The 13983-nt window shown below is 32.1% G+C and overlaps 4 protein-coding genes across 4 annotated transcripts in view; 2 read left to right on the top strand and 2 right to left on the bottom strand.

Moving 5' to 3' along the window:
• Nucleotides 1-13983, bottom strand: part of LOC134838028 (endoplasmic reticulum chaperone BIP-like) — a 260113-nt gene that overhangs the window by 221191 nt on the left and 24939 nt on the right. The gene's annotated exons all lie outside the window — the stretch shown is intronic.
• LOC134827996 (eIF-2-alpha kinase GCN2) lies at nucleotides 1040-6048 on the top strand. The gene is made up of 5 exons (XM_063840924.1): nucleotides 1040-1187; nucleotides 1280-1396; nucleotides 1458-4945; nucleotides 5007-5750; nucleotides 5810-6048. Exons 1-5 carry the CDS (start codon nucleotides 1128-1130, stop codon nucleotides 5937-5939), a joined length of 4539 nt encoding a protein of 1512 aa, XP_063696994.1. The 5' UTR covers nucleotides 1040-1127; the 3' UTR covers nucleotides 5940-6048.
• Nucleotides 9297-9972, top strand: LOC134838557 (general odorant-binding protein 99b-like). Its single transcript, XM_063854104.1, has 2 exons — nucleotides 9297-9723; nucleotides 9777-9972. Exons 1-2 carry the CDS (start codon nucleotides 9378-9380, stop codon nucleotides 9887-9889), a joined length of 459 nt encoding a protein of 152 aa, XP_063710174.1. The 5' UTR covers nucleotides 9297-9377; the 3' UTR covers nucleotides 9890-9972.
• LOC134838540 (general odorant-binding protein 69a-like) lies at nucleotides 10562-11323 on the bottom strand. Its single transcript, XM_063854086.1, has 2 exons — nucleotides 10964-11323; nucleotides 10562-10901 (listed from the first exon to the last, which is right to left on the bottom strand). The coding sequence occupies exons 1-2, from the start codon at nucleotides 11310-11312 to the stop codon at nucleotides 10795-10797; spliced, it is 456 nt and encodes a 151-aa protein (XP_063710156.1). The 5' UTR covers nucleotides 11313-11323; the 3' UTR covers nucleotides 10562-10794.

Genomic DNA, 13983 nt, shown 5'->3' with positions numbered 1-13983 from the left:
TACCAAAATTCAAAAGAATATAAAAAATTAAAAACAAAAAATTTCTTCAACTTTTATTTTTGGTATTCGTGAGTTTTTTCATACACAACTTTTTCAATGGGACTGTTCAGAGACAATTTCATTGACTGACAGCTGATTCCAAAATGCGTTTTCATGGAATACTTTCGCTTTTTATCGTTTTGATGTCTGTCCGAGAATTTTATTTTTATTTTTTGTAAGAACTTGTAAATATTTTGAAAAATCATTAAGGTCAAATTTGCATAATTTTTATATTAAATATTGAAAATTCTCGTTAACAAAAAATTTTACTTTCAAAATATTTTAAGTGTTTTATTAAAAAATTAAAAAAAAAATAAAGTTTTAAACTAATTTTTACAAAAAAAAAATGGGGAATGGATGATATAGAAATTTTATATAGATTTTTGTATGAAAGAGTAATAAAATTGTTTAATTTTGAGTTATTCTCTATGATATTGTTATTGAATCAGCGTTTTGACTTAATTTTTCCTTTCCAAAAATTATTTGAAAAAAATTTTTTTTAAAAACATTTTAAAAAAAAATTTTTTCAAATTTTTGATCGTTATTTTTTGTAAAAAAATATATTTTTCATTTTTGGCTTAATCGTAAATTTTAATTAATAACCTTTCTAAATATTGTAATTCATGTCAAAAACCTATGACTTAAACTACAGCTTTAATAATTTATTTGACTTAAAAATGATGGGGGAAGTCAAAATCAAATGAATTTTAAAGTTTCGAGATTTTAGAAAACTATCCATTTTGTAATTTTAAAAAAATGGTAAATTAAGTTAATTAAATTGCCTTATGTCAAACTTTTGTGACTTTTACTCAAGCTTAAGTCATAAGTCCTATGTCCCTAAGCTTCTGTTTAATTTTTTGGATTTCGTCACTTAAAATTTCTGAATTTTACACAAAAGTTCAAAATCCGCTCAAGTTTTGAAATTTCACAATGATGACTTTCTGGATGGAAATCTGTCACTTTTCGAGTCAAAACAAAAACTACGTCGTCAAATTGCGATACGAAAGGAAATCTGCAGGTTTTCCGGAAAATTTTAACAAGCGATTTCGGTAAAAGCAATGGAGCTTTTACAAAAATGAGCGACAGCCATGGAAGACACCAAAGAATCGTGTAAAGAGAGACAAGAGAATGAATTAGAAGTGCTAAAGGTAGGTTTTCGGCTGACTTGTTGTCGTGCCGAATTTACGTCATCCCAAATGGTTTTCCGCGGAATTATCACACAAATCTCGTTTGATTTCAGTCAATTTTCGGGTCAGATGTGCAAGACCTGCGTAACATACAGAAAAAATGGAAACCGCTAAATTTGAAGATACGTCTTACGCCGCAAAAGGGCAGTTCGGGAGACCAACAAACATATGTGAGTGCAACGAACGCGTCGAATTGTGTAACAAAAAATGATTTTTTGTCTCGTTTCGCAGGTGAGCACGTCACTACATGTGTCGTGTTCCAACAAATATCCGGCAATTGTGCCGAAAATGCAGCTGGAAGATAACAAAGGCTTGTCCGACATGCTGCTCGAGCAACTTCTCGAACTCCTGACGAAGCAAGCGAAAGAGCTCGAGGGCGAAGTGATGATTTTCGAGTTGACGCAAACCGTTCAGGAATTTTTGCACAAACACAATCACAAACCGCGTGGCAGCTTTTACGACGAAATGCAAAAAAGAAACGAGGATTTGATGAAATTGAAAGAAAATGAAGAAGCGATGAAGAAAAAACAGCTGCGTGATGAGTTGCTGCGCCGCAAAGAAGAACTGAAGAACGAGACACGCATTCGACGTGACACCATGAAACGCAGCATCAGCGAATCGAGTCCCACACATCGAACCTACAGCTCGTCAGAAAATTCGGAAAACTCCCCGTTGTACAAATTAAATAATTTATCCATAAGCGAATGTGGCGAACACAAAAAAAGCGAAACAATTTACTTCACGAACGTTGGTCGAAAAATCCAGAAGGGAATGTGCATCGCGCACTCGGAAAAGGGATGCATCGCCTATTCCGGCATCGATTTGGAGTCTGGACAGTTATTTTACATCACGGAATGGTTCCTCAAGTACTCCGTCATCGAGTCAAAAGGCAAACACGTTACAGATCTCATCACCGAACTCGAATCCGAGATGAAAAGTTTGTCGGAATTGCATCACAAGAACCTCATTTCCTATCATTTCATGCAAATCGCGCACAAAAAAGAGGGTCTCCTCATCTATCTCGTGCAAGATTACGTCTGTGGCTCGTCCGTCAGCAGCATTTCAAGTTATCTCGGATGGACATCGGATGGCGCGAGTTTCGTTGCACGTGGAATTCTCGACGCTCTGATCTACTTGCACACGCAAGGAGTCACGCACGACAATTTGTACGACTCTACGGTCTACATCGACAATAACGGGTGCGTAAAAGTGACAGATTTCAATTTAGTACCACTTTTGGAGGAGTTTGCCAGTGGGCAGCAACAAACAAAATCAGATTTAGTAGCATTTGGAGCTCTTATTGAGTCTTTGTCGCCGACGCCTGCCACTGAAATGCGCGATTTTATCGAAAAATGTAAATCTACGAGAACGATTTCCTTGACTGACTTGCTGGAACACCCGTTTTTGAGACCAATTCTCTTCCAGGAGAACGAAAAACAACTAAAAGTGAAGGCAAATAACAAAATAGACTACGAGAGACCACCGTCCACGCAATTATTGCCATATGCCACGCCAGTAGTTACGACGGAAAAGTCCCGTCTTGACACGGAATTCGAATTTTTGAATAATTTGGGTAAGGGAGCCTATGGAGATGTGTTAAAAGTACGAAATAAATTAGATAATCGGCAATATGCGATAAAGAGAATCCCTTTACCGGCACGAAGTAAGCAACTTTATCGCAAAATGACACGTGAAGTTGAGCTACTTTCTCGATTAAACCATGAAAATGTCGTTCGTTATTACAATTCATGGATAGAAAAGGCCGTTGTGCAAGGAGATGCGAAAAATAGTCAAATGGATACCGATGACTGGTCTATGAGCAACGAAAGGAGTAATCGCTTGAAACCGCGCATGCTGAAACAGACCAGCGATGAGTCGAGTGACGATTCTAGCGATTGGATTTGCATGCCGAAAGAAAATTCCGACAGTTCTGATGGCATAGAGTTCGTTGATTCAAACGGCGCTGTCATGAAATACGCCGAAGACTCTGACAACGATCCAAATCCATCGAAAGAAAATAAGGAAAGTAACAACGAGATTCAGTTTATGTACATTCAGATGGAATTTTGTGAGAAATTGACGTTGCGAACGGCGATCGACAACAATTTGTATGAAGACACGGACAGATTATGGCGTCTTTTCCGCGAAATTTGCGAAGGATTGTTTCATATCCATCAACAAGGCATGATTCATCGCGATTTAAAACCCGTAAATATTTTCTTAGACTCCCGAGATCAAGTAAAAATCGGAGATTTTGGACTTGCGACGACAAGTGTGTTAGCATTACAAGACACAACGACCATGCAATCGTCAAATCAACACAATTCAAGCTCTCTCACGGGAAATGTCGGCACTGCGCTATACGTTGCACCTGAACTCGCTTCGACAAATGCCTCAAAATCGACTTACAATCAAAAAGTTGATCTATATTCGCTCGGAATCATCTTATTTGAGATGTGTTCACCTCCTTTAGCTACTGGCATGGAACGTGTGAAGACAATTTTGGCAATTCGATCTCCTTCGATAACATTACCGGACTACATGTTGAAAGATCCAAACAAAAGTCAACAAGTTCAACTGATAAAATGGCTCCTAAATCATGATCCGAAGCAGAGACCAACGACAGAAGAGCTTCTCTCCTCCGATTTGCTGCCATCACAAAAACTCGAAGCAAACGAACTGCAGGAAATGGTACGTCACGTACTCGCAAACCCCCAAAGCCGAATTTACAAACATTTAATCGCGAGATGCTTGGCACAAGAGAGCGATATTCTCACGGAAATGACTTACCACACAGATATGATGCCAATTTTGCCACTTTTTGAGTTTGTCAAGACGAAAATTTCAAAACTCTTTGTCTTGCATGGCGGAATTGAAGTTGTTACGCCACTTTTGACGCCAATGTCGTCGACAATTTATCCAAATACGGTCCGTTTGATGACCCATTCGGGCTCTGTGGTGTGTCTCCCTTACGATTTACGTCTTCCTTTTATACGACACGTCGCATTGAACGGGATTTCGTTCATTCGACGTTACAGCATTGGTCGCGTTTATCGCGAAAAGAAAGTTTTTAACTTCCATCCGAAACAAATTTTCGAAGGAGCTTTTGATATCATCACGCCGAACCGAGGAAACTTGTTAGCAGATGCCGAGCTACTTTTTATCGCGTACGACATCGTGAATGAGCTGCCAATTTTAGCACAACGAAATATTTCCTTCCGCCTGAATCACACAAGTCTTCTGCGAGCCATTTTATTGTATTGCAATGTGCCGCAAGGGCGCTACAACGACGTTTTAGCTCTAACGAACGACTTTTTAGAAGGAAAAATGTCCAAATTTCAACTAAATTCTTCAATCAACTCCATTTTGGATCATTCGTCGAAACATACGTCAACTTTGATTGAATTGTTGCAAGTTGATACGACAGTAGCGAATATTAACAGCACCGTGCTACGAACTTTGATCAAGGGACGCGGCGAAGCAGCTCAATTAGCCAAAGTTGCCATCAAAGAGGTTGAATTCGTTGTCATGTTGGCACAAACTTTCGGCGTTACTTGTCCAATGCACTTAAATGCCGGTTTTGGCGGCGGCGAAAACTTAAATTTGAAGTCTGGCGGGATCGTGTGGCAAATGACGGGCGATCTGAAAGCAGGAAGACACAACAAATCGACGACTTTGGCAGCTGGCGGGAGATACGACGATAAAATATTGGAGAGTCAGTAAGTTTTTTCATTAATTTTCATTTTTTCTTAAAAAAAATAATATTTCTTACCATTTTAGGAAAATTGCGAGCAACACAGGAATCACAATCCCAAATCGCGGTATGAGCGGATGCGGATTTTCCTTTGCGCTCGATAAACTCGTTTACGCTCTCCGCCTTTCCGAAGACGAAATCAAACACAGTTCCGTGGATATTGTCATCTGTGTCGTTCCCGGATCGCCCATCAAGGAAGTTGCTCAAACGCTGCGCACTTTTTGGTCTGCCGGTTTGAAAGCTGGAACCGCAGAGGCAAATTCCTTTAACGAAGCACAAGACATGGCGAAGGATTTGTGTGCGAAACACGTCATTCTACTTGGAGCTGGAGGCGAATTTCGCGTTCGTACATGGGAGAAAAATCAATTTCAGGAGAAGAAAGTGATGAAACACGAACTTATCTCGTATTTGTCGAACGTTCCAAACAGCCAGACACTCATGACGTCGTCGACATCGAATTTTGGGCATGCCACAAATAACATCGTGAACTCCGTCAAGATCAACAATCAGTTTAATACGTGCCTGCCAACGCTGGATTACGTCTTCAGACTCTCGGAAAAGGTATCGACGAGCAAACGGAAGCGGTATGAAGGACAAATTGAGCAAACGGTGTCTCCGATTTTGTCGAAATTTGCTAAAAAGGAGAAAATTACGATAATTGCTGTGGAATTGGGCATGAATGTGGTAAAAGCAATGATAGCTACGATCGATCCTTGTCCCGAAAGTCTCGAAGATGACGCCATCTCCGGTCTCAATCAATTAATTGAGAAGTAAGTGACTTGAAAAATAAATTTTAAATGTAATTTTTAACAATTTCTTACCTTTTTAGGTTCCCGAAACACAAAAAAGTGATAAAAGACGTCTACGATGAGATTTACGACATTTTAGCTGACACCCAAAACTCATCCATCGTTGGAATCTACTCAATTGTCGATTGTTACTACCGATTACTTTTATAAAAAACTAAAAAATAAATTTTCTTTCATAACTCAATTTGCTCGAATTTTTGAAAGAAATAATTGTTAGATAAAATTTCACGCAATTCGTTCAAGATTTATAATTATTTAATAATTAATATTAATAAATGAGATTTATTTTTAATACTTACAAAATATTTTTTTCCTTTTTTTCGCTAATCGGCGTATCAAAAGTTGGCCCCCCGTGAAAAGTGACCTGAAACCCATTGAAATTTGACAATCAAGCAACAAATATTTTTTTAAAATTTATTGATGTTGATATAAAACTTTGCTAACAACAACAAAAAATTATAATCCATTAATTTTAAACGCATTTTATTTGAACAAACAACGTGCAAGACAAAAAAAAAAGAGATTCACCGAACCATAAAATGTTTTGATCCTTTGATCCGCATTAATGGCAACGACGATAAAGGACACAGACAATGGCGTATTGATACCACCATGACCGTCCTTTTCGATATTTGTTCGTGATTTCTTTCAATCATAACAAGATAATGGGATAAACGCATGTTTTTACACAATGCAAGACATAAAATCCAATAATTTATTAATGAAATGGTTGAAATAATGAATATTGACATTTTTTTCGATGCGTTTTTTCCTATTGTATTTATGAATTTTACTTTGCGTATCATCAAAGGAGTATTGAAAATATTTTTAAAAAATCTGAATTTTATTAAAGTAATAATTTTCAGAAATATTTAATTATTAAATTATTTTTTTTAATTAATTAATTAAAAATATTTTTAAAAAAATTAAAATAAAATATTAAAAAATTGTAAAAAATATAAAAAAAATTATAAAAAATATAAATTTAAAATATTTTAAACATATTATAAAAATATTTTAATGTTTATATTTTTTTATATTTTTTGCAATTTTTTAAAATATATGATATCAATTAAATTAATATATTTTTAACAAAAATTATTTTAAAATTTAGTATTGAAATACTTTAATTATTTTAAATAATTTATATTTTTTTTCGTTTTTTCCAATTTTTTAATATTTATTTTAATTAAAATGTTTTGAAATATTAAATAAAATATTTTTAAAAAATAATTCCCCTAAATAAAGAGAAATTTAAAAAAAAAACTTTCTCACAAAAAATCCTTTGTCAAAATATTCAAAATTTCATTCAAGATCGCGATTCTTGTAGGAAAAGCAAATTTTTTAAAAATTCTCATAAAAATATTTTCGATGGTTCCACTCTGTCTGCCAGTTTAGAACAAAAAAAAAGCATTACCTGAATCTAACCTGAATTAAAAGTTCGTTTTTGAGCGTGGAACAATGGCACAACATGAGAGAGTGTCCTCAATGTCATCGCAATGAAATATTACTCAGTCAAGTTTCAAGTGTTCTTTTCTTCACCCATATATAAACAACATTTTATTTTACATTCTTAACGCATTTTTTGTCCTTTTAAGCTTTTGTTCTTGCGCTTGAGTGGCATTGTCTGACTTTCAAAGCAAGCAAAAGAAAAAAAAAATCATTATTTATGCGACAATTTTTATTATTTTTTTTGCACAAAATTGTTCCTTTTGCTTGCTTCTTGCACTTAGAAAAAGAGCATTTTTTGGCATTAAGTACCATGCAATGCAATTGAAGAAAGAAAAAAAAAATAAAAACTTGAAAAGAAGGTGACATAAATGGGTAATTTATCACCGTATCGCTTTTGTAAGGATTGCAAAAGGAACTCTTTGTGTGCCGTTTTTATAGAAGTTAAATATTAATAAAAATAATAATCGATTTTATAATACTTTTGCACAAGGAATTGTCGAACAAGAAATTGCCTTTTCATACCTTCTTGTTGCAACAAGGAATTGCAATGTCACCGAATTCCATATTATGTCACAGTTTTATTGTTGCATTCTTGTCGTGATGATGCTCTCCATCATACTTGTCCTTGTAACGATTAGTTGTCGTATATTTTATGGTCTCCTTTTTTTCTATTTGTGTTATTGAATGAAATTGGATGAATGAGTTGAATGATGGGTGAAAAATGCACAGAGGACAATAACGGAATGAATGAAACTTTGAAACGAAAATAATAATTAATCAAACAGCTGGATGCCTTGTTGTTTGCGGAATAAATGTTTTGTAAAATTTTGGATTTTTTATGGGTTTAGAATATTTTTCAAGAGTATCTACTTTGGGTTTTTGATCAAGTATGATTAAGCGACTTTTAAAAGACTGTCCTTTGATATGAAGTGATATTGATCAAGAGCATTTAAAATAATTCTTTTTTTTTTAATTTTAAGTAAATTTTTAATTTTAGAGGATTCATTATAGCGAAAAATCCCATGAATCGCTTAATTAATTTTTTTAATTTTTTTTTATTTGGATTTTTAGCAATTTTTATGGAAAAAATTGTTACTGAATTATTATACTTTTATAATAATTTTATAATCGATATACTTTTAATACTTTTTTAAATTTCATAAAATTCTAAAATTAATTTAAATTTGGAAAATTCAGTAAATTTGTTTATTTGAAAATTTAAATAAAAAAATATTAACAAAGGTAAAATAAAATTTAATAATATTTTTTATTTATTTCCATTCAATTTTCCAATTAAATTTTTCAAATGTGATATTCGTAATAAAATTTAAAAATTTTTCTTAAGATTTTTAAAAATAAATTTTTGTATAAAATGCTGAAATAAAAAATCAAATGTAAAAAAATAAAATATAATTAAATTACTATATTAAATAATTAATTAACTAAAAATATAATTAAGCATTTTAATTTAATTTAAATAAAAAACCTTTCTTTCAAAAAAAAAAAATTTTTTTAAACATTTTTAATAAAAAATTCAGATTTAAATATTTCACAAAAAATTGAGCTAAATTTTTTTAGTAAATTTTTCTTAATTTTTTAAAAAATATATTTTTTTAGGAAAATTAAAAAAATTATTATTTTACATAAATTCTTTATGAAAGCTTTTATTTATTTTTAAAAAAATTAGAATTTTAATTTCCCATTAAAAAACTCTTCAGCTGAATAAAAATTCACGTGCGTGCAAAATTTCCATCAAAAAAGTACCTCACATTTAATCATCAACCTGTCTCTCCAATTAACTTTCGTTAATTGTTTTATCGTTAATTGCTTGCAAAAAAAAAAGATGATTCACGATCCAAAAAACAGATGATTTTCCATTTTTCCGACCTTAGTCAACACGTTCTCACCATTCAAGTCAATATCGCTGACAAACAAAAAAAATATAAGCGTGTCACTTTAATTACAGCCCATCCAAAACGACAATTATCATTGAACACGCTCCATAATATGGCATAAATACGATGAAATATCACCATTTTCCAGCAGTCTGACGTTAATTTTATTAACGTTTGTTTTTTATTTATCATCACTTAGTGAAATTAATTTTTATTTATTATTTTTCTTGCCAAAAAAAAAATGAATCAATTACCTTTAATTTTATTACTTGTTGGCTTGTCAACAGTTTTGGCCAAACCAAAGGACCCAAAAGATCGCGTCATCCCGGAATACCTTCATGCCCCGTTGAAGGATTTGCACGATGAATGCGTCGAAGAAAGCAAAGTCGATCCGAAACTCTTAGAGAAATGCTTGGATCGTGAAGTGCCTGATATTCGCGAAGTTAAGTGTTACATCGACTGTTTGTTGCGTAAATCGATGGTTTATGACGACAAAGGTTCCGTGGACTTCCGTCGTGTCAGATATGTCGTCCCTAACGACGTTTATTACATTTTGGATCACTTGCAGAAGGAATGTGGGCACATCAGTAAGTCACGTTTTAATTTTTTTTAAGCTAAAAATTAAAAAAAATATTTTTAGACGAACCCGATGGCTGTGAGACAGCTTACAAGTCAGCAAAATGCTTCTTTGATGCCCACGAAGCCACTTTGGAGTTCTGTCACTTGCTCATTTTCGACTACAAGTTCGAATAAAAGTCTCAGAAACGGATTCACATCAAAAAATTTCGTATTTATCGCATGTTAGGGATAAATAAAGTATGAAAATAGAAAATGAACCATTTTGTAATGGACTTGAGAGATTCTAATCTCCATCCAATTGGTTGCCACAACGTTGATCTACCTAATTTTCATCTCGTCCCCTACTTCGTCGTGCTTTTTGTGTGGAAAACAATCGGCAGTGCGTTGAAATTGCGGTTTCTCTCCATCCACTTGGTTACCATTTAAATCCTTTTCATGCGAATAATTCACAACATCACAATAATTGTAGTTATTATTCCATTGTGTTATTATTTTGGTTATAATTTAATAATTTGCCTACTCGAGAAGTCGTTAGAAAAACAATTTTCTTTGTTGTTCGTTCCCATATGTCTCGTTCGATGCATTTTATGTCGTTATTATTATTACAATAAATAATGAATGGCAACAAAAATATTTAAAAACCAGCTTGTGTTGACTCAAAATTGAATATTTTGCATCTGTAAGTGAGGCAGAAATGAGAGATGAGAGCTATTCATCATCATTTTGTGTCATTTATCATCGGATCTCTCGGATATTTTGCAAATATAACCCCTTTCGGTGTCTTTTGTTGCTGTTGAAGTGCCGACCGGGCATGAAAACTTTGTTATTTTTACATTTATTACATAATAGAATTTTATTGTCTGCATTTTTTTGCAAATGATGGGAAATTATCTCTAAACAGATAAATAAATAAAAATAAAATATTTAGAGATTTGCTGATTATGTGATCCTTTTCATTGATTTTTTTGCCAAATCATCTTCGAAACACAAAAGAAATTGAAAAAAAAAGAGTTGAATTGATTGTTTGTCAATTTATCGGATTATTTGTCGGTGCATCAGTGTCTTGGAGGCATTTCCCATTAGTGTCCAAAGAACGGAGCTGCGAAACAAAAAGCAATTTCTCCTTTGAAGTTCTTCAATTGGCAATTTGCTTTCATCCAGGCTTCTTCACATTTGTCGTCATGAGCTAAAAATATTTTTTTTTTTTAATTTTTGAATGAAATTTTAGAAAAAATTTAAAAAATTTACAAAGTCCTCCGCAATTTTTCTGCAAATGTTCGACCAATTGATGGACATGCTCGTTAATGTCATGTGCGTGGGTATCATCATGCGTTATCGAAGCAACTTGTTTCTCCAAATCCACGTTAAAATTATCGTGCAAACACTTCAAATAACATTTCACCTTTGGATCGTCGGGGATTTGGCCCGTTTCGGAACATTGTCGCATGACTTTCCTTTCGGCTCCCGTGGATTCGACGCATTTGTTGGACATCTGGATGAGCTGCGCCTTAATTTGGTCCGGAAAATCGAACGTTTCGATGTCAAAACTTTGTGAATAAGCCACCAAAAGTACTACGAGAAAAATTTGTTTTGCCATTTTTGAGTAGCTTGGCGATGAAACTGGAGAAAATCGTTGCGTGTCGCGATGTTTTATAGCGATTTTGATGAAAAACCAAAGCTGTAATTAAAAAAAATGTGAAAATTTAAAAAAGAGGCGGCAGAAATTCAAACAAATTGTCGTCGTTTAGATCTTAACCGACAATTATTGCAATAAAATTGTGCAACATCACCACCCTTTTGTGCGAGTTTACGACATGTTTGCGGCTTTTTCTTCGTTTTTTTGCCTCAAAAGTCTCTTTTTATGGCTCTTCTTGCGATTCAAAGTCAAGCGGCGTCACAAATTTTTAAGGGCTTTACTGCTGTTTCATTGTCTCGTTATCTCAATCGAGTGTGACGTACTTTTTGCTAGACAAATAGACGTCACATGCCATAAAAATAATGTTTCTTTTTACGACCGAGGTGTAAAATTGACCGTGTAAGAGGATTTTTTTTTGTGTGCAAAAACTGATTGATGAAAAAATTGGAGCAGCAGAAATTGTTGTGTGGCATGTTGATACGGAAAATTTTCCGGATGATTTGATCTTTTGAGTGCATCTGTAAGAAAAGAAAAAGATTTCTTTGTATCAAATAAAAATGTATCAAAGACACTCAAATAAAATTGATACAAAGGATGCACACAAAAACATACAAAAAACTCACTTTATTGTCAATTTTATTTAATAAATATCAGAAATATTGATTCTTGAATGGATGAATACAAGAATTATATTGAGTTGGAACAATGGCACAGATGCACGATGATGTCGACAACGACGTGAGGCTACTTAAGGGGATAATTTAAGGGCGGGGATTACATAACCAAAGGTACTTTTTATTCAATAGCGAAGAAGAAAGACTTTTTTATATCTCGACTTAATAAAGAAAATTCACTAAAATGCAAGCTGCGCAGAGTGTGACATTGTAACGCGCGACCATTTATAGTTATTTATGGCATGTTTGTATTTTTTACTTGGCTTTTGATTGAATTTGGAATAAAAATGAAAGACATTTAAGATGAAATCAAGAAAAATAGAATAAAAGAAAATAGTTTAAGAAGATAAAAATGGAGATTTAGGAGGATAATTGTTTAAGTATGCGACAATGAAAAGACTAAATGCTGGGCAAAAAAAGCAAACAATGCCACTGTGCAAGAAGCGATTATGATTTTGGATGAAAAATGTCATTTTTGCGATACAAAAGTGATATAAGCGCATTTTTGATCAATTTGGTATTGTTAAAAAAAAATTTTTAAAAATTTATTTTTGTAGAAAATTTTTGAAATTATTTTTAATGAACAGAAATTTGCGTTACATGTAACTGAAAATTTTGATAATTTAATTTATTGAATTAAATTACAAAAACATTTACGTAATAATTTTAAAATAAATTAAAGTAATGTATCTTTTATTTTTTTTATTTAAAAAAAGATAAAATAATTTAAAAAATTTTAATTAATTAATTTTTTTATTTAATTTTAATGATGAATAAAATTTTAAAAATTAACAAAAGAAATCGATCAAAAGTTTTTTAAAACTTGACTTGAAAAATTTCATGACCGTTTTTCTTCTTTTTCGAAAAAACGGTCATGAAAATTTTTTTTTTTTTTTATTTCTTCAAAAATCAAGGAGATTTTGTTGGAAATCATCTTTAGAATGAATATTTATTCAATTTTAGCTTTGAAATCCATTAAAAGTTTTTTAGATCTTGACTTGAAAAATTTCGAAAAAAATAAAAACGGTCATGAAAAAAATTTTTTTTTATTTCTTCAAAAATCAAGGAGTTTTTGTTGGATATTATCTTTAGAATGAGTATTTATGAGGATTAAAATTTCAAGAAAAAGACTTTTAATTCTTTTAAATTAAAATAATAAAATATAATTTATTTAAATAAAATTTTAAAAGATAAATATATAATAAATTAATTATATCAATAAAATAATAATAATTAATAATAATAAGTAAATAAAAAAATAAGTAGAGTAATAATTTTAAAAAAAATTTAATTGTTTAATAAAATTAAAAAAAAATAATTAGGTAATAAAATAAAGTAAATTTAAATAAAATAAAAAAACTATAGTAAATTAGTTTTAATTTTTATATTAAAAAAATAATCTTGTAATCTTGTAAAAGACAGACACTAAAAAAAACCTTAAAAATTATTTTTTCTCTTTTAAACGTTAAAAATGTGACTTTTACGAAGATCAAACTTTTTTTTAAAAACAGCTTTGCAAAATCGCTTTCTTCAACTTTTCTTTCTTTTCTTCAAATGATCGACCTTAACACCATTGTTCGCAAGTCAGATTAGTGACACACTTTTTTAATATCTTTTTTTCCTCAAGATTATCTCGTTTATTTTTTTTTTTAAAAGATAAAAAAAAAATAAACTGACGACAAGAAGTCAAAAGACAGATTCCGGGATTAAGAAAGGGATTTAATAACTTCTTTTGGAAATTTCCGGTCTGTCCCGCAAAAAAAGCGGCAAGTGTTTATTTCTCTTTTATTGATTTAAATCCGATATTGTACAACTTTTAATAATTTTCGAATAAAGAAAATTGACAAGTCGGTAATTATTTTGTCAAAGCGCTTATTTTTTATTTTTCTTGAAAGTCACAAGACGTCGCATGATTTAGACTTGTTGACAAATGCGATGGAGCGTGGCAAATGCAGTTA

This window comes from Culicoides brevitarsis, chromosome 1, assembly GCF_036172545.1.
Source record: "Culicoides brevitarsis isolate CSIRO-B50_1 chromosome 1, AGI_CSIRO_Cbre_v1, whole genome shotgun sequence".
NCBI lineage: Eukaryota > Metazoa > Arthropoda > Insecta > Diptera > Ceratopogonidae > Culicoides > Culicoides brevitarsis.
The sequence above is the reverse complement of the archived record's forward strand: the minus strand, read 5'-3'. Positions and strand labels throughout refer to the sequence as shown.